At 50.1% G+C, this 26,068-nt stretch overlaps 1 protein-coding gene across 3 annotated transcripts in view; it reads right to left on the minus strand.

Annotated features, from left to right (window-relative positions):
* The window catches only part of Zbtb16 (zinc finger and BTB domain containing 16), a 178,544-nt gene extending 163,602 nt beyond the window's left edge, over window positions 1-14,942 (minus strand). The window contains exons 1-2 of one of the 3 annotated variants that reach the window (XM_051156365.1): window positions 14,649-14,942; window positions 10,355-11,712 (exon numbers count right to left, since the gene is read on the minus strand). In XM_051156365.1, the coding sequence (XP_051012322.1) occupies window positions 10,355-11,622 (1,268 nt within the window). In that variant the 5' untranslated portion in view covers window positions 11,623-11,712; window positions 14,649-14,942. The other 2 variants (XM_051156367.1, XM_051156368.1) reach the window with 2 other exon arrangements.
* Window positions 14,943-26,068: the final 11,126 nt, after the last annotated feature.

Raw genomic sequence — 26,068 nt, forward strand, 5'->3', positions numbered from 1 at the left:
TCTCCCCCCCCCTACTGAATCTGGCTTGGGGGAAGTGGTATTTATCTGCAACTTGGCAAAAAAGGGGAGGGGGACACACTCTTATAGCTGTCAAGACACAGCAGATAATTATGAAAAAGTGAGTGATGGGTCTGAAACCCAGTGTGCTGGACACCCTACGAAGTCTGTAGGCAGCACAGGCCCAGTCAGTTTTCCCACATGGAACCTCAAGGAAAAAAGCGTTTTTAGACTCAACTCGATTTAGTTTCCCATTGCATTTAGGTACCATCTTCAGTCCTTCTGCCAAGGGGGTGGGGGGGGGGGCGGGGTGGGCAGGGGGGCGGGTGATTCTGGGAGGTAGATTCACAAATGTTAGCAGGGCCCTGATTTAGCAGAGCATTTCAGAGGACAACTGTCACGATTTCCCTTTTGCATTGAGTATTTCCAATTCTTGATGTGGCCAGAGCCTTCAAAGCATGGCCTTTTGCCTCTCTGAGGTGTGCAGGAACTACTCCTGAGATGTGTGCAGTTCCCACATTGAGGAAGAAGCAAAGTTTAGGAGGAAGTGACAGTTTGCTTCCAGTGTGCACAGCCTGAAACAGGCCCATGGCTTATTCTCCCAAACTCTGGGCTTAATGGCCTCAACTCAGCGGACCAGTGTGTCATTTCTCTTTGTCCCCAAGCCCACAATTTGAAAAGCACTTATTTGTATTTTCCTGTGAGCCACCACCAACAATACTACGAACACAGAGACCGATCTATAAAGTTACCAAGGAGGTGTTTGCTCGCACTGACCCCTCTTTCCTAGACCACACCCGACAAGGGTTCCCCTCCAGGTGAAGATTCTCTTGTCACCATAGGACTTTAAAGCAGAGCACTCACTGGCCAGACAACTCACAAACATCTCCTCTCAGAAAGAAGCAGACAGAAGTTTCCCTTAAGAATGAGGTCAGATGCCACCATTCTTGGCAAAAATCACATTTAGAAATATTCCCTCAGGCATGGGGGGGGGGCTGCATGACAACCTGAGAGGCCTTGCTTTAAAGACTTAGAGCTATGGGGGGAGGGGGCACTTGATGTATTGAAAGAAACACACACACACACACGTGCACGCGTGCACACATGTGTGCAAGCACTATACACGCACTGTTCTTTAACCCTGTAAACCTGACTTCATGAAGACGACATTAAAGAAAGAGCACTGCATGTCCTTTCAAACCCACAATCCAGGGCCAGCAAGCACCCACATGGGGCTCTGTGTCTGTGCTGTGTGCACTGTGATCCCACTGACCAGGATATTACCATGTCAAACGGCATGCTCCTGATTTCCTCCCACTGACCCAGATGCAAGGGGCTAGGGACCCTAGCCGTCCACACAGCTTCTAGAAGAGCACAGATTCAAGCCCAACCTCACTTCCAGACTCACCTCTCTGCAGACAACCACTGCAGGACTTCTAGGCAAGAAGAATGGAGAATAAAGGAGGGAAAAGAGAGAGAGACCCTGAAACACTCGCTGCCATTAACATTCCATTGCTATGTGATAAGTCTTCTTTCCCAACTACACACAGGTACACACTCACAGACATGCACTCACTCATGCACACAGGTGCAAACATACATGTGCACATTCATGCACAAACAAGTACTCATGAATGCGTGGAGGCACACCCAGGGTCCTATGACTTGCATAGGCCTCCAGGCTCAGCAAGGGTTAAGTTACCCTCACTGCATAAATCAAAAGTTCAAGGCTGCACCACACCACAATGATCCCCTCTTTACATATGACGAGAACCAGAGAGAGGCTATACGGTCCCAAGCATCCTGACTGGATCTCCCCGGGCCCCCGCACAGGTTACACCGCCGGGGTCAGGGCCGAGGACCTTTAGCGGCAACATTCATTTCCTGAACAGGACAAGCCCTCCTGACCATAAAGCTAATAAGAACTTCCTCGCACGGCAGCGAGCTCCGGCTGACAGGGTGACTTGTCACTGGCCATGCAGGAGGGGAGTGCTGGTTCCCATTAGAGGCTTATGATGCCAGGTGCTCCTAATAAGGCACCTCAGTGAAAAACAAGAGCCTGCTCAGTCCTAGCTCCAACTCTGGAAGTAATCAGGCCCGGGCTTCAGGGATTAGGGAGGGGCCTTCCTTGAAGAAAAGGGGGGGGTGAGTGGGGGTGGCCTCCATAGACCCTTGGCAGCCGCTAACCTGCTAAACGGCTTAAATAAATAAATTCCCAACCATCCTTCCACATCTTTCCTAGTCACCATAAAAGACTCCCCCCAAATTAACACTAGCAATGCTTCCTCAGTAACTTCAGGCTTGATGGATTACCCACAGGGCCATTCTCATGATGGCAAGGAGAGTCCTCGTGCCAACAGACCTAATGGCATTAAGAACACAACCCTGCACTAATCCACTTAGCCCAGGAGAGGATGACAGGGGGCTCGGTGGCTCACCCATCAGGCTGGGGTCACAAGGGAAATGAAAGGTAGGTGGGCAACTTCTCACTCTATCCTTGCTGCTACCAGTTAACTCTATTTTTTTTTTTTTTTTTTGCTTCCGCATTATGACCAGCCTGTCCTCCACAAAGATAATGGCTTGATGGGAGTGTGGATCTTACTTTCAGCATGTCTGATGGGTGGTACTGCATGTCCTTACTTCCTGGGGACTCCTATTGGCTGTAAAGAACTTGGAAAGGGCTGGAATTTGTACCCCTTCATCAAAATGTCTGTGACCAAGTCTTTTAGTAATTTCCTCAGCAATGCCGTGCTGCCCCAGGACGTTCCTTCTTGTACCTAACTTGGATCCTTCCTGTTGTAATGCTGAACATAACCTGTGCACACTCAAGAAAATTGGGTCTCAGGGTCAGGGTGGAAAGTGAGCTCAGAACGGAGACTCAAACCAGGATATTGGGGGGGGGGGGCGGGGAATTTTAGCCAAAGTTTCCATGCCAACAAAAAAGGGCTGGAGCCCCTCCCCACAGCTGCAGTGTTAAGCCTCGCATAGGCAAAAACCCGAAGCATAGTTTTTTCAGACTGAGCTAGCATAATAAGGACACAGGGGCTTTTAAGGGGAAACAGTAGAAAGGGGGATTTCTGATTATGCTGGCATGGAATTAACAACTCGGAATTTTTATTTTTGAAATCACGTTTCTTTTTCTCTCCCTTTCTCTGCTTTTCCGTTTTCCAGTCAGCAAAACAGGGTTCTATCTCTAGAGGCCGGTTGCTCTGTCAGTTAAGATGTGACACTAGGTTTCCTGGATCTTTGTGGTCTGGGCCCCTAAACACCTGTCCGCTGTGCCGTGTGCGCGCGCAGTTGACTGGCCTCTGAAGTGACCAGGAGCGATGAAATCAGAAGACTAAAGCACCAGCCCTGGCATCCTTTCCTGCTCACCATGAGCAAGTCCTCTAACCACTTGGCTTTCCCAAGCCATCGGGAATATGAGACTAACACCCCACCCCCTTGCAGGCCAGCTAGGAGCTAAAGCAAAGCTAACATGTGGCAAGCATGGAGCACTGTCCCTGAACCACTCTGAGAAGGATCCCTAGGGAGCACACTTGGCACCTAGCATTCATATGAGCCCAGCCCAAGACTGGCTGCAGTAAGGTAGTGAGTGTGCTCCCTAGAACCTCCACCACATCAAGCCCCGTGGACACCACATCTGTGCTCTGCAGCACTGACCAGCTAAATTGAAAAACAGGAATAATTCACTAGGCCCTGGGTCAATGGGACAAAGTATACCCGGGACACCAGAATGCATCAGTCCACTTGAAAGAGGTGCACACAGTTGGTCATCAATCCAACTCGCTCCAACACACATTCATGACAGCAGTTCTGCAGTGCGGAAGGCATGGATGGACCCTACTGGAGACCAAGGTCTCCAGGGAAGCAGCAGTAGGAAGGACACAGGACACCATGAGCCTGAACTGTGGGCTGGTCCTTCTGCACAATGCCAGTGGCCACCACATGGCAAACACACCTACAGAGCACATGCATTGTGCATTTCCGCAAAATATTTACAAGTTGCTCCTTACAGTGACTCCCTGAGTAGGTCCTGTTATTATTCCCACTTTACGAACGTACAGGCAGCCCGGAGAGGTTAACTACCACAACCCCAGCCACACAGCCGGTAAGTGATGAAGTCAGCCTTGTGACAGAGTCAACACGAGCACACTATGTATAAAAACACGGGGTTGGAGGTGGTAGTGGACACTGTGACGCACTCTCTCGCTAGCCAAATAACTATGGAAGAGTCACCGCTTTCACCTCAGACAGCACAGAGAACTTTTGGTCATCGTGGAACATTCAAGAGCCTTCTTTTCATCTCTTTATCTTCATTTAGCAAGACTCTTAAGTCTTATACTTGACTTCTCAATTGTATGTGTTTTAAAGTCATCACATGCATGCACACACGAGAATGCACACACGAGAATACACACACACACACACACACACACACACAAACACGCACATACATGTAGTGACTGGAAATGTTTTTCTTCCAAACTAGCAAGAAATCAAAAGTGGAATTGGAGTTGAGCCATTCACGATAAGATCATTTTAAAAAGTCATTAGGATTTTCCTAAACATGCAGGTCTATGAAACTTTCAAAAGTTCATTCTAAATCTCATATGGCTCAGTAGCCCTGGGCAGGCTTTAAAAGTTAAGTTAAAAAGCCCAAGCCAATGCAAACTGGGCATGGTGCGCATGCCTTTGATCCCGGAGTTGAGGAGACAAAGGTAGGCAAGTCTCTTGTGAGTTCAAGGCCAGCCTGGTCTACACAGTGAATTCCAAGACAGCCAGGGTTATATAGTGAGACTCTGTCTCAAAAAAAAAAAAAAAAAAAAAAAAAAACATAATAAAATAAGAACCACAAATCCGTGCAGACAAAAGAAAATCAAACTGATCCCTACCATGGCTGTCTGATGCCACAATGCCAAAACCACGGAATAAAACGCAATTAACCAACAGCCCAGAAAGCACTCATCAAAGTCAGAAAAGAAAGTTGAGGATGGAATGGGGACTACAACCCAGATAACTCAGCCTCCAAAGTCCTGGTCACACCCTGGCAAATTGTCCTCCGTTCATAGCCACAGACCTCTAAAAAAGACCAGGTTTCCAGGAGCCCAGGAGGTTAGGGACAGAATCATTCATCACCCCAAAAGGATACTTCCTGGAAACAGAAACGGGTTTGAATAGGAGTAGAGCAAATCTGTGAATGACACAGTAGCTGTAAATAGCTACACTAAGCAGAGCCCGGTACACCTGACCTTTAGAACTGACGTCAGGGAAGATGGCTGAAGCCTCCAACCCTGGCAGTTTAGGGATGGTGGCTGGTACCTAAAGACTAGCTCAGGTGGAGTGGAGCCAGAACAGCACTGTCCATGTTCTTATAAGGCCTGCTGTAGTGTGTCGACAGCTCATGAAGCAGAAGGCCTGACCCTAACCATTTATAGCTGTGTGACCATCAGCAAGTAACTTACTTGCTTCTAATCTTTTCTTTATCTCTAAGTTGGGGGGTGGGGGCTTGATACTGGCCCATGATCCCTTACCAAACCCCCTGGGTGCTTCAGAAATCAGCCTTGTGCAGATGTTGGGCTCACTGGGACCTGTGTTTAACAGCTCCGGTGGCATCTAGGGCAGCACTCTGTAATCAAACACATTAATATTTTTGCAGCAAAACATATGAATATTCAAAATAAAGCAGGATAAATATAGCCTCACATCAGCTTTTGCCGCTAAATGAGTTTGCTGCAAACTTACACAAAACCTTTTTGCTTTCAGAGCTTCTCCGACTTTGGGTAACCACAGAGCTAGGACTGTCAGCCACTCCCCACCCCCGTCAGAAGGGTGAGGAGAGTCTGTCGATGTGCTTTGCCGTGGACGGTGGGCAATGTTAATGTGGCTTGCTGTGGCTCTCATAACTTCGCAGCTTACCCTGTTCCAAACAGAACTCAGTGTGACCTCAAAGGTGCCTAGAAGTCAGGCATGGTAGCTCAGAATTAAGATCTCAGCACCTGGGGCACTGTGGCCAGAGGACCATCAGGAGTTCAAGGCCACTCTGGGCTGGAGGAGGCGGGAAGCTTGGTGGTACATGTATTCAGGTGCTGGGGTGCTTTCCTAGCATACACAAAGCCCTGGATCTGATCCTCAGCATCACCCGTAACTGAGCATGGTGGTACACACCTGTGATACCCCACATTCAGGAGGCAGAAGCAGGAGGACCAGATGTTCAAAGAAGATCTTCCTCAGCTATATCATGAGTTCAAAGCTAACTGGAGCACATTAGATCTTGTCTCAAAACAAATTGTTAACGGCCATCAGACCTCTGCATGGTCCCTCATTGGAAACAGAGTATCTGCTGTGTGAGAGAGGCCAAGCTGAGCAAAAGGAGCTCTGACAGTCCAGCAACATGGCTCATGCATCCTCAAAGCTAGCCCCAGGAAGCTTCTGGAAAGGTTTCTACACAGGTGGGGTCAGGGAGCAAGCCAAGACCTGAAGGCAGCTCAGTATTTGATTCAGCAGAGGCTCCCACAGAAGATCCAGGCCTCGCTCTGACTCTACAGCACTAAGGGGCCAGAAGTGCAGTAACTGCTGCCTTGGGAGTCCGGCAGACACAGCCATAAACAAGGGCCATGTGTCCACACGAGCCCACTCGGCTGCTCACGTATAAGGTCAGGAGCATCTGACCCAGGTGATCTGGATCCTAGACCATATCCAGACCAACCCACAGGCAGAACTGCTCCAATTTTTCAGAGGAGAAAAAAAAAAAAAAAAAGACAGGAAGCCTGACACCCTCTCCAGACCTGTCCTTGTATTAGGGACCTACTGACAAAGACCCAGGGATCCAGAAATTAGAGGCTGCTGATCGATCATGTCTTCTTACTGGCTAGTTCCCTTCAGGTTCAGTCCATTAAGTAAGTCCATCTGGTTTATCCAAGTGGTGTCTTGTCTGGTCTTTCCATCCATCCTTCCACCCATCCACCCATCCATCCTTCCATATCTCACTGATGCCCTGCTGTTTGGTCCAGGGATCATGACACACAATCCCACTAAGTTTTCATTACCACTCTCTGTGCAGCCATGAGGTGTTCTCCTCCCCATGCCACCCCAGGTTGGGATCAAGTTATGGGGGAACCTAGGCATGCAACTCAATGACTAACAATCCCCTTCCCGACTTACTTCCCTACACTCTGCCCTTCCTTCTTCCCTGAAGAAACAAATGCCAGATGCTTCATCTGTACCAACACTCTAACCTGCTGCCTTAAAATAAACTGAACCTTGCGACCTGTACCCTATCACAGTCATCCCTGTCAGGATCCCGGGCAATTCCACGGCGTCCTGGCATCTGATTCGCTCTATCTTGCCTTTCTGTTTGCACCGGTCGCCGTGATGATTTTTCTTCCACTGAACATTTCTCAGATTGCTGATAGGTGGGACGGGGGCGACGCACAGAGAACAGTGGGAAATGGGGAAGTGGTGCATTAATCCTGGTGCCTGGAGGGAGGAGAGGAAGGGCCTCCCACAAAGTACATCTATCTATCCAGGGGCGGCCAGGACTGCACGCGCGCACACACGCGCACACACGCAGGAGTATCTTCTCTGCCTCTTGATCTCCTCAGACCTCATGGCTTAGCGCAGAAGGGGGTCTGGCACCGGATCTAGCTGCTCACGGTGAAGGAGTCATTTCTACCCTCACTCAAAAGCACACTTTCCTTTTCAGCAGCCCACGGGGTGGCACCAAGGACTCCAGAACCAAGCCTAGTTGTTACACGCTTATGAAGATAGGGACAATGGTCTACACCACCTCACACAGGCACCAATAGGCAGGAAAGCATGGAACCCCACACATTAGAGCTCAGAGCCTACGGTAAGATGTACAAACGAGGCTGGTGCATTGCAGATGACAGACAAGCAAGTTCTTTACCATCCTGTGGACTACATGGTGGCCCCAGACGCAGTGACTTTGGATGTCACTTCAATCAGCGTCAATTCTAAAATCGAGCTCAGAAAACAACTGCAGATGCTCAGCCCTACACATGGCTGGTCTCCCCATCCTGTCCCTTTGAGACACAGCTCAGCCAACTGTCCTTTCTTTCCACTTTGGTCCCTTCACACAAGAACCCAGAACTCTCGACATGGTTACATCATCTTTTGGGGGGGGGCCTCTTGAGTAGAAAGACTCACTGAAAACCCTTGGTTCTGTAAGGAGGGCTCTGAAGATAGTATAACCAGATAGTCCTAGCACTGGAAAGGCAAAAACAGGTGGGTCTTTGTAAGTTCAAGGCTAGCCTAGTCTACATAGCCAGTCCCTGGCTAGCTAGGGCTACACAGTAAGACCTTGTCTCAAGCAAATAAGTAAGCAAAAAAAATTTTTTTGAAAAAAAAAAAAAGGCATTTTATTTGTGTGTACATGTGTGTGCTTATGAAGCCAGAAATCTCGGTGAGCCTGTAGCGTGTGGTTTGGCTAGGCCAGCAAGCTACAGGAATCCACCTTGCCAGGGCTAGTATTACAGCCGCATTTTGCTGAGCTTGGTTTTTCTGCTGGTGCGCATGGGTTTTTACATACGTGCTAGGGATCCAAACGGCAGGCCTCCTTTACCAACCGAGCTGTCTCTCTCACCTCACCCCCCACCCCAAAAGTGACCCTAAAAAGTGACTTTCCACCATACCCCACTTTTCACAGCAGGTTCACATCCGGAGAAGATAGAAGATGATAGGCAACTGGTCAAGTTTTGGAGGGGGGTTTCCTCTTAAGGAAAGTGTGAGCAAAATCAAGCACAATTTCATGAGACTACTTCTGAGCAGACCAAGTACCAAGAAGGCAATATCTGCAGTCTCTGTGCTCATTGGGCAGGGGGGAGGTGCGGGGGGGGCTACCTTTTTAGCTGAGTGCTGCTTTCCATAAGGTACAGCTCAACGCAGCTGATCAGGCAAGCTTCGGAGCAAGCTGTGGCTAGAGGTGATTATATCGGTTTCCCACCCACTCCAGGCCCCCTACCTAAATGAGCAACAGGGATGGAGGAGGGGGAAGAGCGGGGGCAAAAGTGGAAAATCCACCCAAGATCAGCAAAACAGCCAGCCGGAAGTTGTGAAGAAGGTTAGCATCCGTAACGACAGAAAACCGGGTTTGTGGGCACAACTCATCAGACCCAGGGGTGAGGGGTGATGGGCTTATAGATTCTGGCAAACAGAAAAGGCAAGCCCACTGTTGACACCCTCTCCGATGAGCACTGGTCAGTGCTCCCCCACCTGTTCTGCAGGAAGGATCCTCTTCTTCAGTGGATGGCTACAAAGAACCACAATGCAAGAGAGGTTAAGTCTTAAGTTTGAATGTTTCTGCTTTGGTAGGATTCAGCCTCTGCATCTAGTAAAAGAAACACTACCTATTTCTTGGGGCTATTGTAACAAATGTGCAAGCCAGGCAGTGGTGGCGCATGCCTTTAATCCCAGCACTCGGGAGGCAGAGGCAGGCGGATCGCTGTGAGTTCGAGGCCAGCCTGGTCTACAGAGTGAGTCCAGGATGGCCAAGGCTACACAGAGAAACCCTGTCTCAAAAAAAACAAAAAACAAAAAACAACAACAACAAAACCAAATGTGCAATTCCAGGTAAAGAACTGGGTCCTGAACCAAGCAAGTCACAAGAACTCAAAAGATGAATTGTTGGGGGGGCTGGGGGTGGCGGTTGCAGAGATCAAACCAGAAGCCAGAGGGTAACCAAGGCTAGCCCTCATGATCAGAGATGAGGTAAGAAGAGAACATACAGGCTGTAAAACCGAAACTCTTCCGTGCATCCTTCTCTCTGAGTTCAACTAAAGCCTTCTCTGTCTAGCAATGTGTCTGCCAGAATAGACACCTGGGACCTACGGGTATGTGTAGGCCTTAAACAGCATCCAACCTGTGCTACTCTCCTAGGCTGCAGACACCGGCCTGCCACTGCACAAACTATGGTCAGTGGGGGTAGGAAAAGCTGAAGTCTGATAACATGGCTCGATCCTGGCTACAGGAGACCCTCAGGCTGAACCCCACTTCCTGCCCCTTTTCTCGCTTCTCGAGACTTTATTATTAAACAGTCACTCCAGGCAAAACAAAAGTGTAGACCAAACCACAGGAAAGCCAGGTAGAAATCCAAAAGCAAAACAGAGAGGAGAGCCTAGAAGCTGGGCCCATGACTCTTCTGGCGCTGTGGCTAGACGCCATTTCTCCTCACCATGCTCTGAAAACAGCTGTGCCCTCCTATTCCTCCACATTAAAAAGAATGGTTGGGTTTGGTTTTTGTTTTTCAAGGAGCACCAAGGAGTCAGGTCCCCAGATTCAGCATAGGCCGTGAGGGCCAGAAGCCCGGCATGGCTTCAGGGCTGGACCAGGGGCTTACCTGTGCTGCTCCACAGCCTCGTTGTCTGGCAGATCGACCCCACACACGCTGCACTGCTCGCCCAGGGGACGGCTCTCGGCTTTCATGCCCACAGCCAGCTCCCCCAGCTTGCTGAACAGCTCCCTCTGGATGAAGCCCTGAGGCAGCAGGCCCCCATAGGTGCTGAAGTCCATGGAGACAGCCAGGGCAGGTTGTACATGGAGCCCGGAAGCCACTGAAGATGGCATGCTCAACACAGCGTCGGCTTTGTGGTTGGGCAACACTGAGTAAATGCCCAAATGCTTCTCCACTGGTGGTGCCAGGGGCTCCTGTCGTCCAGGGGGTCCCTGGCCAGCTTCAATGGGAGGTGAGAGCCGCTCACCACTCTCCTCTCGCCCATAATGCAGCTCCCTGGCACTGGTGATGACACTGCCTCTTGTCGGGGTCCCAGGTCCTTCTTTGCTCCTTTCTTCAAGCTTATCCCCCATCCCTCCTGAGATGCTGGACTCAGCTGCCCCGGGGCTGTCCTGGCCAGGGACTTCATCCACCTGCATCATCTCTGTCTTCACCTCGGCCACCCCAGGGTGCCGCCCAGCCCCAGCCAGCATGGGCTCCTCAGGCCCTGTAGGCGGCTGAAGAGTTCCTTGCAGAAGAGTCTGTCCTATGGTCATCAAACTGTCCACTGCTGCCTTGGTAGGACTCATGGCCGAAAGACCAAAAGAAGTGGAGACTGAAGGGCTCTGGTCCACCATGGGCCCAGGGAGGCTCTGTCCAGCCACACTGGCATACCCACTCTCCTCGCTGGAATGCTTCGAGATGAAGATGTTCTTGAGGTATCGAGCCTTGCGGTCCTCTTCTTCTTCGCCGCCACCATCGGCCATGGTGGCCTCTGTGTCATTGTCATCAGATGCCTGGATGGTCTCCAGGATCTTCAGGCACTGCTCCTCCAGGTACTCAATCTCCAGAATCTCCGCTGCGTACAGCAGGTCATCCAGGTCCTCCGCCTTGGCTTGCAGTGTGGCCGTGTAGGCATACTCCAGGATCTGCTGGAAGGTCTTTGGCGAGAGGAAGTCCAGAGTATAGTGCTGGCTGTTTCGGTGGAAGAGAATCTCAAACATCTTGCTGGTGCAGGCGAGCACCGTCCGGTGGGCATGGAACTCCTGGCTGTCCACCATGATGACCACATCGCACAGAGTCCCGGCCAGTCGCATCTGATTGGCCTTGCACAGCAGCCCCGTAGGGTGGCTAGGGTTCTGCAGCTGGATCATACCCATCTTTGTCAGATCCATGATGCTCCCCTGGGCTCAGGCATGGGGCTTTCCTTTCTTTCTCTGTTCTTCGAGGTGGGGCAGGGTAGGCTTCTGAGTCAGCAGAGGGGACTGGAAGAGAGAAGAAAGAGGAAAGGGATGAGTAAGTGCAAACGTCCCCAGTGTCCCTAAAAACAAGGAGTCAAACACTACAGTATGCTCGCTCTCCAGCAAGAGGCTCTTGGGGGCTTAATGGAAAGGGCGCGGGCTTCCTAAAAAAAAGTCTGTAAGCAGCTGTTTCCAACAAGCCCAGGGTGCTGAGGATAAAAAAGAAAGTTGTGCTTCTCCACAAGCTTGTGCCACTGTGCTGCAGCATCAGTTGGAGGAAGGGAAATGCAGACCACAGTCAATCCAGGGAATCTTTAAGCCTGAGAATAGCACTTTCCCGTGTTAGACCAGTGTCCACTATGAGGTTCACAAACTTACTTAAAATTAGTGAGTTTTTAACCCCTTCCTTTAGTCAACATAAGCATTCAGCTTTACTGTCGACCCCCTAGAGGCAAACTCTCATCTTCAAAGTTTTTCTAGCTCTGCCTCACTGAGAGGGCCTTAGGAGACAACTTTAATCTAGCCAGGGCTGCTAAACGTGATGGTGGCCTGGTATCTGCAAGCAATGAGGCTGTCCTCTCTTAGACTTGCTTTCTCTCCTTCATCTAGTGACTTCTAGAGCCTCTGTCCTTGCACTATGTAGTCAGGGCTGCAAAGGATTAGCAGACCCATCCTTAAGTTGCGACAAACAACGCGCGCGCACACACACACATACACCTTACAATCTAGCTTAAGTAATCTCTACCTACAAGTTCCTCAAAGTTACTGCATATGTCCAAGGTGTGTGGTGTGTGTGCACGCACAGTAGCCGAAGAGTGTTAACAGGCCTACATACAATTACACAAGCTGCCAAAGCCTCTTCTTTTCCCTCCTTCCACAAGCACCCATCGGACAGAACGCTCTAAAATGAGAAAGCAGGGAGACCCCACAGGAGGGGATATTTCCAGCAGCCTTGAGGGTTCACGCCAGACTAGATGCCTCCCATGTGTTGGCAAGCCCGGTGACCAGGAGAAAAGCTGACACTGAAACGTAGCTCTATAAGTGACATTGGCACAGCACCTCTAGTGTGAGTTAGGTCCAGAAGGAGGGGAAGACAAGGGTGGAACACAAAGGCCTCTTCTAGAGCGTGTTCTGGATGACCGAGGGGCTCCCGATTCTGAACAGCCATTGAAGCATGGACAGAAAGACCGTTATAACGGGCTCATGTCCCAGCCTGTCCAGCTGTGGCCAAAATCTCAAACAGCCAACGAGCGGCCTGGGGAGAAGGTGAAGAGAATTAGGCTTCTCGTCCACTCTTCTTAGAGCTTGCCTTCACCCTCAACAAGAGTCTTAAGGACTCTTAGGCACAAAACTCATGCAGAAAGGGTTAACAGTACTGGCTGTCCACCCCAAACTGGAAACGGTAGGGTATCAACTAGGGTGAGACATCCATTCATCGCAGGCTTCATGAACATGGTGTGCTTTCCGAAGAGATCAGAGTTTCAGAGAACTAAGAGGTAGAAGCCAAAATTTAAAAAAGGTTCGCTGCCCGAATACCTTCCCCCAAAGGAGCCTTTTGGTTCTTGAGTCAAATCAAGGTGCCCTCCCCCTAACCAGCGGCTCCGCACCCCGCGATCCAAACGGTACAGCGACCAGTCGGGCGGCTCTGGGCAAAAGACAGCGCTAACCCGCCAGAGCTCGGAAGGATCGATCGCGCAACACACCCCTCATTCCCAGAGACCCCCGCCGAGACTTGCAAAGGACTTTGGCAAACTTGGGAAAGCAACTTTTCCCCGGAAGTCAGGTGCCTGGAAGAAAGGGAACCAGCTAAGAAAAGAGGGAAAGCGAAAGAGACCGGGAAAGGCGAAGGTCCAAGCGGGGTGGACGCCGCAGCTAGGCCGGCCGGGCGGCGCAACACGCTGGAGAAGAGGGAAGCACAAAAACCCTGAGGCGAGTGGTGGGAGGCCAGTGACAAGAAATCTCCGCGTCCTCCGTCTCCCACCCAGGATCGGGATCCCCGAGAAGCCACCAGCAGGTTCCCCGACCTCCCGCACCAGCTGCCGACGTGCTGGGAGCGTGGCGGGGAGGAGGCGAGCTAGTCGCTGCCGAGCGCGTCTGTGCATTCTGGTGGGTCCGCAGACTGGCAGGATCGTGCGCATTTCGAGCGCGTGCGGGAGCGTGCGAGGGGCTGGGCAAGCTTACAGCCGGCGCGCCAGGGTGGGAAAAGCATCCCGAACGCATCAGGTGCAGAGCCCGGGAACCCACCGTGCAGGGTCGGGAGCACACAAGGAGCTCCGGTGCAACGGCGGCTCCCACCGAGAGCCGAGGAGGACTCGGAGCCCGGAGTCTCTCCGAAGCTTCCCTCTCTCCTTAAAAAAAGGGGGCATCAAGTCCAATCAAGAAAAAAAGAGAAAAGCTACCACCACATTTTCTCTACAGAAAACAAAACCCAAGCGGGTACCAGTCCCCTCCCATCCGCCCCCCAAGGTCCACTCCTCGGTGCCTCCGGTTCTAGCTCCCCAGCGGTCCAGCGAATAAACACAAATAAATAAAATACAATCCTATCTCACGCCAAGCACTCCAGTCCGCATACATATGAGCACCCACAGACAAGCTGCTCTCTGCTCCTTCGCCAGCCGTTGCCTGTACAAAGCCACCCCGTCTCCGACCACACGCGCCCGCAGCCCCAGCCGACCGTCCGGCCTGCCACCTCTCACCCGGACCGTGCCCTGAGGAGGAAGGTTGGTGAGGCAGCTGCACCCAAGCTGACAACCTCGTCTCCGCTTCCTAGCTGACCCCCAACCGGCACCGGCGTCCGCTGCAGTACCAGCAACCAGAGAGCAACCGCACGAGCCCAGGGGCCGAGTGGCTAAAGCTAGCACCACCCGCCTAAACCTCCCCCGCCCCAGGGCGCCCTGGCGGGAGGCGATCGCTGGGCGGTGCGTGTCCTTCCCGGGTTCCCAACACACAGACACACTCACCGCTTGCAGAGCCAGGAGCTTAGGGTGGGTGTGCGTGCCTGGGGGGTGAGGGGTGTGCCTGGATCGGGGAAGGGGTGTTGCTGGGGAACTGTTGCTCCGGATCTCACGGCGGCAGCGGCGGCATCGCCCGGCAGTTCGCAGTACCCGCTCTCATCACCCTTAACTCCTCTCTGCCGCTAGGTTAGCAAATCACCACCGGCTGCGGCGCCTCCGCCGCGTCCCACGTCAACGCCAAGCCCCCTCCCCTGCGAGGCCCCGGCGCCTCTCCATCTTTAGTGCGGGCGGCCGAGCCCGGCTCCCTGCCCACAGCTGCCCCCTCCCCTCCCCCTGGCCGGCCTCGGCCCGCCCACCCCGCCCCACCCCCGCCCTGGCAGAGTCCGTGCGCGCTCCTAGTCTAGCCCTCCCTTCCCGGGCGCTCGGCGCTCCGGGCTTCTCCTGACATCTAGCTGCTGCCCCGGCGCCAGCGGCTGCTGCTTGTGACTAGGTGGAGAGGGCAAAAGGTTGCTCGGGAGAGGAGCCGCAGAGTACCTGGCAACCCTCAAGGGACCAAAGGGGTGAGGGGGAGTAGTCCCCACTTTAGCCCCAGGTTTTTCAGTTCCACTGACCATGTAGTATGTACCGCGCCCCCAACTCCCCCAACTCCAGTGCTCAGTAGCGGAGTTTTGTCCGGTTTCTATTATTTGCAGCAGTTCAGTGTGTGGCACCTAGCCTTTCACTTTTACTCGGGACTCGGATTGCATCCTCCTTTGCCCTAAACATTGGTTTTAAATGGATCGTTTCCTCAGTCCCAAACCAGGCCTCTCCCGCTTGCCAGTCAAATCCAGCCAGGCCAGTAGTGATCTGGTTTGGGGCGAAGGGGGCGGAGGCACCTTGTTTTTGCTCTCTGAATATTTGCAAGCTGAGAGACTAAGGCCTGAGAAGCAAAACTTTCTCACTCTCAATCTCGGGGAGACACACACACACACACACACACACACAGTCCCAGTCCCAGTCCCAGTCCCAGTCCCAGTCCCAGTCCCAGTCCCAGTCCCAGTCCCAGTCCCAGTCCCAGTCCCAGTCCCAGTCCCAGTCCCAGGAACCTGGATGTAAAGTTCTGAAGATCCTGCGCTTAGCTCAGCTCAGCCTTCCCGAAGGACAGGAAGCTTGAAAGAGCACAGGGCCGCTCTAGCATACTTTCCCCTGTGCCGCTAGCCCACTTTAAAGGGCGTCGTTGGGACAAACCATAGGGCAGCAAGACCAAAGAAAAATAAGTCCTTCCTCCAGTTGCGGGGAAAGCCCTGTCTTTTCCCTTTTCGCACAGAGCCTGGCAGGGGGTTGGGAATGGAAAATCCTTCTCTGAGCTCTGGCCTCAGGCAAAAGCCCCAATGCGTTGATGTTGGGGGTGTGGTGGAGGAGCGCCACCCAGGGGTCTCAGAAAAGTCACCTACACAGTCCCCACCTTCAAGTCATGAGGTCTTAGTGGTTCCGGGCTTCAGTTAGGGATGCTGGGTCCTTGACTTACCAATCAAGGGCCACAGATGTCCCACGGGACTCATAAAATCGCATCTTGATCCAAGAGGTACAGGAGGAGGACGGTGGGCGGCAAATGAAGACAAGACCCCACGAAGACCAGGTGGCAGAGCTTACACAGGGTCTACACCGGGCAGCTAGCGTGGTGGTCATAATGTCAAGGCATTCCACCCTCGCAGGTGACACTCCAGTTCTCAGACTAGCAATGGGACAGAGAAGTCAGCAGAAGGGAGCACAGGGAATTGAAGGGAGAAAGCAGCAGCTGAGTTACCCTCTCTCTAATGGGCAACACCCCTGTAGTCAGTTGGCATGCAAGGAAAAGCAACCGTATATAAAGGCCAACCCTCTGTAAGACTAAGGGGATTTGAGTAAAGTTAAGAAACTGCCGTATGAAGAAAGCAAGAGTGGATGAGTATATGGGAACAGGAAAGACTCCCGTGGATGCCTAGACAGGTGAATGGAAACATTGTGGTTTTTTTGTCTTTGTTTTGTTGTTGATTTGTTTTTTCGAGACAGGGTTTCTCTGGGTATCCTTGGCTGTCCTGGACTCACTTTGTAGACCAGGCTGGCCTCAAACTCACAGCAATCCGCCTGCCTCTGCCTCCCCAATGCTGGTATTAAAGGCGTGCGCCACCAAGCCCAGCCACCAAGCCCAGCTACATTGCACTTGTTGATTACCTGCCTAAAGTGCGCTTGCTATCTAGAGTCCACATCCACCTACCAGCCTCTCTCAAGCAGTCACCGGAGAGGCACACAATTAACTTCTGATCCTATTCTCCCACTAATCCTCAAATCAGGGAAAGGGGATCTGCGGACACAATGGAAAAGAAAGAACAATTCTGCCTGTCTCCGGCCTCCCCCCCCCCCCCCCCCCCCCACCATATTCACTCTGTGAAAATCTCCCCTGCTTCATAAACTCTGCCCATTAAAGAGCCCAGCCCTTGTTAGTAAGTGTTAAAAAGAGAGTAATACCTGGATTTAAGAGGTGGGGAAGGGTAACAGAAAGAGAGAAGACAGCGAGACTGTGGGCTGAGTGCCAGCTTTAGGCTCCAGAGCGTTTCCACTTAGCGATGAAGGCTGGCCGCACAGCAGTTTGATAAGGTTTATTGGGCCCAGATAAAGCAACAGTAGTCCCGACTCCGAAACCAGCACCATTTATAGCCAGAGCTGTGTCCTTGGATCCTGGAAGAGGATGAGACTCCCAGTTGAGATATATTCATATTCATTCTCTCTCTCTCTCTCTCTCTCTCTCTCTCTCTCTCTCTCTCTCTCTCTCCTCTAATTTTGGGTTTGTTTTTTTTTTTTTTTTTTTTTTTCCCTCCAGTAAGGGAAACCGGAAAGTCAGCTCCTAAAAAGGCAAAAACCACAGAACTTGGTGGTGCTTGCCTTTTATCCCAGCACAGTAGAGACAGAGTTCAAGGCCAGCCCCAGGCACCTAAGTGAGACCGTCTCTCAAAAACAAAACAAAAACAAAATATAGAGCCTTGATTTAAGGTTTGCTGACAAAATGCAAGAGTCACGCTAGAAGTCTTAGTCATGCTAGAAGCAGAGACAAGATGAGCTAAGCCTTGGGCAGAATTCTACTGCAGATGCCCCCCCCCCCCCCGGTTCCTTCATCTCCTCTTCTCCCTGTGTACCTCCCAGCCATGGACCCTCTCCAAGGTCGGCTAGGGGAAGAGTCTATCCAGTCTGAGGGAAACAGACGGTGGGTGTAAGAATTTATTCAGAGCCTCCCCTGTGAACCTTAACACATCCCCTGTCTAGTTTTAGTTAATCCTTCAATGGCAGCCCATTGGCATTCTGTGACCAGCCTCATTTGGGTAGATAAGAAAGGTGGGGCTCACAGACCGTTCCCACCCAACATGATGCTTTGAATCACACCCTGTAAGTGCATAGCTTGAGCCCTTTAGCCCTTTGTGCCTAGATGACCCAGCTGCTGCCCACAGGAGGCAAAGAAACAACCATGGGCTCTTAATTCCCTTTTCCTTTCTCTGTTGAGGACAAGGCTAGGAAGCAGCGCACCAATCAGAGTGGTTCTTTGGCTATCCCATAAGGCTCCCTGCGCTTACCTGCCTTCCCCTGAGTCTCAGGCTATATTGAAAGGGGGTTTCACTCTTACCTGCATGTGAGTGGGAAGTCTCAAGTCTTTGGGCTGGGGATGCAGTTTAATACATTAAGTCCCTGATTAGGAACCATCAAGTCCTGGGTTTGAATCCTGAGCACTGCACATACTTAAGTGTGGTGTGTGTGCCCATTCTGTATTCCATAAGTGAATTAAGTGGCACAACTCCGTGAGACATACCTTAAAAAACAAAAAAACAAACAAACAAACAAAAAACAAAAAGCAAAGTACTGATATGACCTATATGTTCGGGTAGTTTAGGCTCAGGAAACCCAAACAGAAAATGACTGCTTAGGTGATAATTTTCATCATCCTTTTCCCACCACAAGGCACTGAACAGTGGAGACTGCAAACTTAGTCACCTCTTCTTGCTGGCTTCTATGTGATCTATTGGTTGGTTGAAACAGGGTCTTACTGTATAACCGCCAAGGACCAATACACCTGACTAGAGAACAACTCTTCGAGAAGGAATAAAGGAAGGATTTTTTTTTTTAGCTCCAGCAGTCTTAGGGTCATTGTGACCCCAAGATCTTTGTGACTGAGGACAAGACAGTGTTTTCTTCCCTCTTTCTCTACCTAGCATATTGCAAATGGTGTTGGGACCTAATGTTGTCAACTCAAATAGCAAATCTGAGTTGTTATTCGAGCAAAGATGCCCTGAGGGGGCAGGCAGTGTGGATGAGATCTGAACGGGATGTTATAGTGAAGTGTGTTTATAATTATAATGGGATTTAATGTACACTGGGACCAGATGATGGCAGCCATTTAAAAAAGAGATGTTTAATAAGAGAGGTCCCTTAATGACAGGCAGCAGGGCTCAGGTTATTATGGGAAAGTACAGCATTTCACTGGGTGTCACAAACTGTGTACCAGGTTTATAGGGTTCCTAACAAAGCTTTAGGGTGAGATACAGCGATTACTTCAATCAGCTATAGGGTACAATGTTTTAAAATGTTGCTGTTTGGAGGGGGGGCTATACACACACACACACACACACACACACACACACACCCGCGCGCGCGCATTTTCTGCCTTACACACAAACTCATACAGGCCACAGGCCAACACCAGATAGCTTTGGGTGTTTCTAGAAATCTGCTTTGCGCTGAGAAAGACAGCCTCAATTTCAAAAACGAAAATTTTGTAGCTATCAAGGGGTGCATTTCCCATATAGCATGCGTGGAGGGAATCGGCGTGGCTCCCATTATAGGTAATGAGAGTCCCACCACTCAGTCCCCAGGCACCATGCTGAAAACTAACCCCCAAGTTTTCCTTGGGGGAAATGGGGCCTTTAAAACAAACAAAACTTTATGTTTCTTTGTTGGGAGCCAGGGAAGAAGGGAAGCGTGTCACACCCTTTAGGTGTTCAGCTTTCACTTGGCAGCTGTTTACCTCCTCAGTTTACTCTTGTGGTCTTAGATTTCAAGGTTGCTTTGGGGGCTGGAGAGATGCCTCTGTGGGTAAGAGCACTGGCTGGTCCCCCAGAACGCCTGGGTTTGGTTCCCAGCATTCACATGGCAGCTTGCAACTGCCTGTAACTCCAGTCCCAGAGGATCCAGCATCTTATTCTTCAGCTTCTATGGGCATCAGGCACACACATGGTATACAGACACACATGCAGGCAAAACATTAACGATGAATTTTTTTTTTAAAGAAAGAAAGCATGGTTGCATCTTGCAGAGGCCCAGAATTCCATTCCAAACACCCATGTTTGAAATTACAGGCTCACAGCTGCCTGTAACTTTACCTCCGGGAGATCCAGTGCCCTCTTCCTACCTCTTCAGGCACCCACACTTACATGTACATACCGGCACACACATATGTACATAATTTATATTAAAAATAAATCTTTAAAAATATAGCAGGGCTAGGCGTGGTGGCACAGACCTTTAATCCCAGCACTTGGAGGCAGAGACAGTTAGATATCTGTGAGTTTGAGGCTAGCCTGGTCTACAAACAAGTTTCAGGCCAGCTAGAGTTACATAGTGAGGTCCTGTCTCAAAAGACAGACAGACAGACAGACAGACAGACATGGTGGCACATGCTTTTTATCCAAACATTCAGGAGGCAGAGGATCTATAAGTTTGAGGCCAGCCTGGCTACTTAGCCAATTCTATGCCATCCAAGGCTACATACTGAGACTGTTTCCCCCCGAAAAAGCTCTAAACACACAGGGGGGGGGGGGAGAAGGAAGGGGAGGGGAAGGGAAGGGAGCAGAGGGGAGGGGACATTGAAGAGAGGAGAGGGGAGGGGAGGAAGCAAGGCACCTATTTTACAGAGAGAAAGCCATAGGTATGGGCAAAGCCTGGAAGAGTGTAAGGTCTTATAGGTGCCACTGGGGACACCTTCTGTTAAGTTATTAAACATTTCTTTCTTAACAATAAAGAAATGTATGAAAACTGCTTTATTCCCCTACTACTGGCTGCACTTACGGTTACCACAATCTGATTGCAAAACAAAGTCTGACCTCCTGAGGATCCTTAAAGCAGAATATGCTTAGGCACATTGTAACTATGTTTTGGTCAATAATGGGCCACATGTGTGCCAGTGTTCTGATAAGATAGTGTCTGTGAAACTGTAATCACCTGGTAGTGTCTTTAGCACACCATGACGAAACTGCCTCCCAGGATGGCAGGGATAGCTCTCTAGCACACACCCTCATTTACCCTGACCCAGGGAGAAAAAAGGCAAGCCAGTAGAATACATGAAAGCTCTGCTTCCAGCCACACATTTCGTTTCTAAAGTTCCTCTCGAGACAGAAATTGTCAGGGACCGAGGAGATGGCTCAGCAGGCAAAGGCACTTGCTGTCAAGACTGACAACCCACCTTCCATCTCCAGGCCCCATACGGTAGAAGAGAACTGACTTTCACAAGTTGTCCTCTGGGGTGTGTGTGTGTGTGTGTGTGTGTGTGTGTGTGTGTGTGTGTGTGTGTGTGTGTGTGTGTGTGTGTGTGTGTGTGTGTGTGTGTGTGTGTGTGTGTGTTGTGTGTTGTGTGTTGTGTGTTGTGTGTGTGTTGTGTGTGTGTGTGTGTGTGTTTGTGTAGAGCCCGGTGTAGTCCAGCACACCTTTAATCCCAGAACTCTGCAGGCAGAGGCAGGTGGTGATCTCTGCAAGTTCAAGGCCAGCCTGGTCTCTACTCGGTGAAGCTTTCTCCCCAAATTTTTTCCTTTTTACTTTTTTTGAGACAAGGACCCAGAACAGAACAGAGGCTGCTGTGGGCTCCAGCCAGACTCTTGGTACTCTGTCCCCTTTTTTACCAGGCCTGCTCTTTTTTCTCTTTGAAAAGCCATTCCTAGATCTCTGAGTGATCTTCCCCACTCCCCCCCCCCCCCCCCCGTCAGAATCCATCTCTCACTCTTCCGTGAGTCCCTTTGCAGTGTTTGGACATTTATCATGATACTTACGCCATATGCCTCGTATCTAACTAACTGGTGTGTGTTCTGACCACCCCCTCCCCTGGGAGTTTCCAAAAGGCCAGGCCTCAGGTCTTGTTCAGTGTAGTACCTCCTTTCCCAGCCCCAGAGGCTAGCTGTCAAGTTGGGTAGACATATGTGAGGACAGATCACAAATATATGTAGAACTGGCCCATTTAAAAACAAAGCAAAAACAAAACAAAACTTCTGCCTAGAGCCTTCCATTGCCCTTGCCCACCTATGACCTGACCCCCATGGCACAGGCATTTTTGGAAGCAGAGCCAGGAGAATGAGAGGAATCAGAATCCTTAGGTTCCATTCAAATCCGAGGGACTCAGTACTGGGACTCCCAACACAGGATCTGAGTGAGCCCTGCACTGCAAGATCCTCACCTGAAAATCGTGGGCCATCATGGAGTCTGCCTCACTAAAGTCACTGGGAGGAGGCACAAAGATCTAGCCCCATGCCGAGATAGCAGGAGTAGAGGGGTTTAAAACCACCCTGGACTACTTAGTGACATCTCATTTCAAAAACAAAACAAGGGCTTGGGAGGTGGCTCAGTGGGGAAGCACTTGCCTAGACAGGCGAGGGGCTGGAATCCAGCCCGACATTGAAAGAAGTGAAACGTTTAGATATTATTAGCAATGATGTCAGGCAACCTCTCCACTTCCCTCTATCTAATATTCTGGTAGGAGAGTTTTAGGATGAGCTCTCGGAGCTGACAAACTGTAAGTCCTTCTTTCTCTCTTGTTCTTGTTTTAGTTGGTTGGTTGGTTGTGTTAGTTTGTTTGTTTGTTTGTTTGTTTGTTTGTTTGTTTTGAGACAGGATCTTGCTATGTAGCCCTGGCTGACTTGATACCCACTGGGAAGTCAAGGCTGGCCCTGAACTTGCAGTGCTCCTCCTGCTAAGTACTGATAGTATTGACATATGCCACATTGTCCAGCTTACATCTCATCTAACGAATGAAGTTGGCTCCGTGGTTAAGAGCACTTACTGCTCTTCCAGAGGACCTAGGTTCAATTCTCACATAGTGGCTCACAAACATCTGTAACTCCAGTACCAGGGGATCTGAAGCCTCTTCTGACCTCTGAGGACTGTGTCCATCCATGGTGCACATACATACAATTAGGCACACTCACGTGAATGAAGGAGGAGGAGGCTGGAGATGTAGCTCAGCTGGTAGTGTTTGCCTGGCATGCCTGAAGCTCTGGGTCTCATCCCTGGCATTGTATAAATGGGGCTTTCACCTATAGCCTCAGTATTTGGGAGGTAGAGACAGGAGGATCAGAAGTCTAAGGTTACCCTCAGCTTAATGTAAGTTCCAGGCCAGCAGGGCTACATAAGACCCTGATTTTTTTTTTTTTTTTTTAAGTGGCTGTTAATTCTTAGATTTCACTTGTGGTTAGGCGCAGTGGTCTGTGGCTCTGTTCTCCCAGTCTGGCCCCCTTTATTTTGTAAAGAGCAAGGCGAGCTGGCAAATGGAAGGCAAGGCCAGGTGGGCAGGGGGTGGTGGTAATGTTCACCTTGTAGCAGCACTCCGTGTTTATTAGTGTGTACCGATGGTAAATGCAGCAGCACCGTCTCCCTGAGTTAAGTAGTGGTCATGCCCAACTGGCTCTTCATGTACCATTACTCCAAGTGATTGAGCCAATTTCTCCCTCTGCCGTGAGTTTAAGTTGTAAACTGCTCAGCTAGACAGGGACGCAGCGGTGAGCTGCCTGTTGTGATTATTATTAACCTTTAGCATTATGCTCACAGGACCAGGGGGTCCGCAGCGAAGCTGCTGGCTCCCATCTGCCCACCGTGCCCAGTTGGCATCTCTTCACAGGGAAGCAAGCTTGTGAGCGTTCCCTTAGCCTAGCTAGCAAAGAGGCTCATCCCATCAGCCCGCGATTTCAAGGTGTGTGCTGGGCAGATGGAGAAGCACGGAGTTTGAGGGAACACACCTGTAGTTCCCATCACTGGGAAGACAGAATCAGGAGGATTGGGTGTTCAAGGCTGGCCTGGACTACAAGAGATTATGTTTAGAAACAAACAAACAAACAAACAAACAGATATGTCCAGAGGCTAGAGAGATGGCTTGGATGTCAAGAGTGTATACTGTTCTTGCAGAGGACTGAAGTTCAAGTGCCAGTACCCATGGCGAGTGGTTCACAGACTCCTACGACTCCAGCTCCAAGGATCCAACCCCCTTTTCTGGACTCTGAGGGGAACTGCACTTATGTGCACATACACAAAGACACACATGATTTAAAACGTAATAATAAAAGTTAAGTCAGCTCTGGGTGTGGTTGGGAAAGATATCCTGCTAAAACCAACATGTGGGTGTCAATGGCAGGCAGTTCTCTGTGAGTTCAAGTCTAGCTTGGTCTACATAGTTCCAGGACAAACAGGGCTACATAGACAGATGTTGCTCAAAAAAGAATTAAGGTTTTCCAGTGTTCATGTTCACCAGGTGTTAAGCCGGGTATGATGGGAAAGCTGGAGAAGACATCTTTGGGCCGATCAATATTCAGAAATAATTTTCAGCCAGAATTTCTTCTCTTTGCCATATATTTATTAGCAGAATGCTGAGCTGGGCAGCTGAAACTTGCTGGGACAATGGCCGTGGTGGTTTGACTAAGAACTGCCCCCATAGGCTCATATTTTTGAATGATTAGTTACCAGGGAGTGATACTATTTGAAAGAATTAGAAGGATTGGGTGTGACCTTGTTGGAGGAAGTGTGTCGCTGGGGTTGGGCTTTGAGGCTTCAGGAGCCCGTGCCTGACTCAGTGTCTCTCTTTTGGCCTGTGAATCAGGATGCAGGTCTCAGCAACTGCTCCAGCACCATGTGTGCCAGCATGCCCTGGCCATGGCGATGCTGGACTAAACTTCTGAAATTGTAAGCGAACCTTCAATTAAATGTTTTCTTTTATAAGAGTTGTATAGTCATGGTGTCTCTTCACAAAAATAGTACAGTACAGTGGTTGAGGCAGAAGTTGATTTCAGGGACTATGGTATTGCTGTGATAGGCCTGACCATGCTTTTATTTGGAAGACTATGGAAGGCTTTGGCACTTTGGATTAGAAAAGCAGCTGAGTGCTTTAAGCAGGGCTTAATAGGCCATTCTAATAGGTGCATGGAAGACAGTGTTGTTGAGAGTGATGCAAATTATAACAGCTCAGGAAGTTTCAGAAGTGAAGAATATTAGGAAGTAGCCTAGAAACCATTCTTGTGATGTTTCATCAAAATAATAATAATAATAATAATAATAATAATAATAATAATAATAATAATAATAATGTGCTCCTTTTTGCCTTTGCCTTAAAAGTCTACCTGAGGCTAAGTTGAAATTTTTTGAATTAATAGCTTTGGCAGAGATTTCAGGACAGCTTCATATTGACTCTGTCATGTGGTTATTAGTAATCACTCTTTTTGTTGTTGTTGTTTTGTGTTTTGTTTTGTTTTGTTTTGTTTTGAGACAGAGTCTTTCTGTGTTAGCCTGGGCTGTCGTGGACTCGCTTTGTAGACCAGGCTGACCTCAAACTCACAGCGATCCACCAGCCTCTGCCTCCCGAGTGCTGGGATTAAAGGCGTGCGCCACCACCGCCCGGCAATAATCACTCTCACGCAGATGTAGAATGAAAAGGAGCAAACTGTACAAAGAAAAATATAAAAATGTACAATTTGAGGAGAAAAGGAGCACTGGGAAAGGTGATTTGGAGCTAAGTCCTGTGCTCAAAGAGATAAAAAATAGTGGTGCACACCTTTAATGCCAGCACTTGGGAAGCAGAGGCAGCCGGATCTCTGGGTTCAAGGCCAGCCTGGTCTACAGAGCGAGTTCCAGAACAGCCAGGGCTACATAGTGAAACCCTATCTTGGGGTGGGGGGGGGAAGTTTTAAAGAAAAACCTGATACGAAATGGGATAAAGGGGACGATGGCTTCAGAAAAAGACCCCACCAGCTAACCTTCCAACTTCTGACAGGTAATTAAAGGAAACGTTAGAGCAGTAAATGAGACCATCAATAGCAGAAACCTCACGCAAATGCAGTTAGGCGAGTAGCCCAAGTTCCGGCTCCATCATAGAGCAGAACTTGGCAGCTTCGGTCATGTGATTTCCAGCTTTAGAGTCAAGGATACAAGAAAGGGTTTGTGAAATCTCCACAGCTAAGGAAAGCTGCTATGGCCAGGTGAGTACCAAGGGCACCCCTGCATGGAGGCCAGAAGAAGGAGAAGCCATGTGTGAAGCTGAGAAGGGGAAGCCTGGATTGTGCTGAAGACTCCCAAGATGTCGGGGATGCCAGAGTCATGGGATACCTGCCAGGGAAAGCTGCAGACGAGGCCCATCCCAAGAGGGAGAAGTGTGCTGCGGTCAACAAAGCTGGAAGGAG

This window comes from Acomys russatus, chromosome 14, assembly GCF_903995435.1.
Source record: "Acomys russatus chromosome 14, mAcoRus1.1, whole genome shotgun sequence".
NCBI lineage: Eukaryota > Metazoa > Chordata > Mammalia > Rodentia > Muridae > Acomys > Acomys russatus.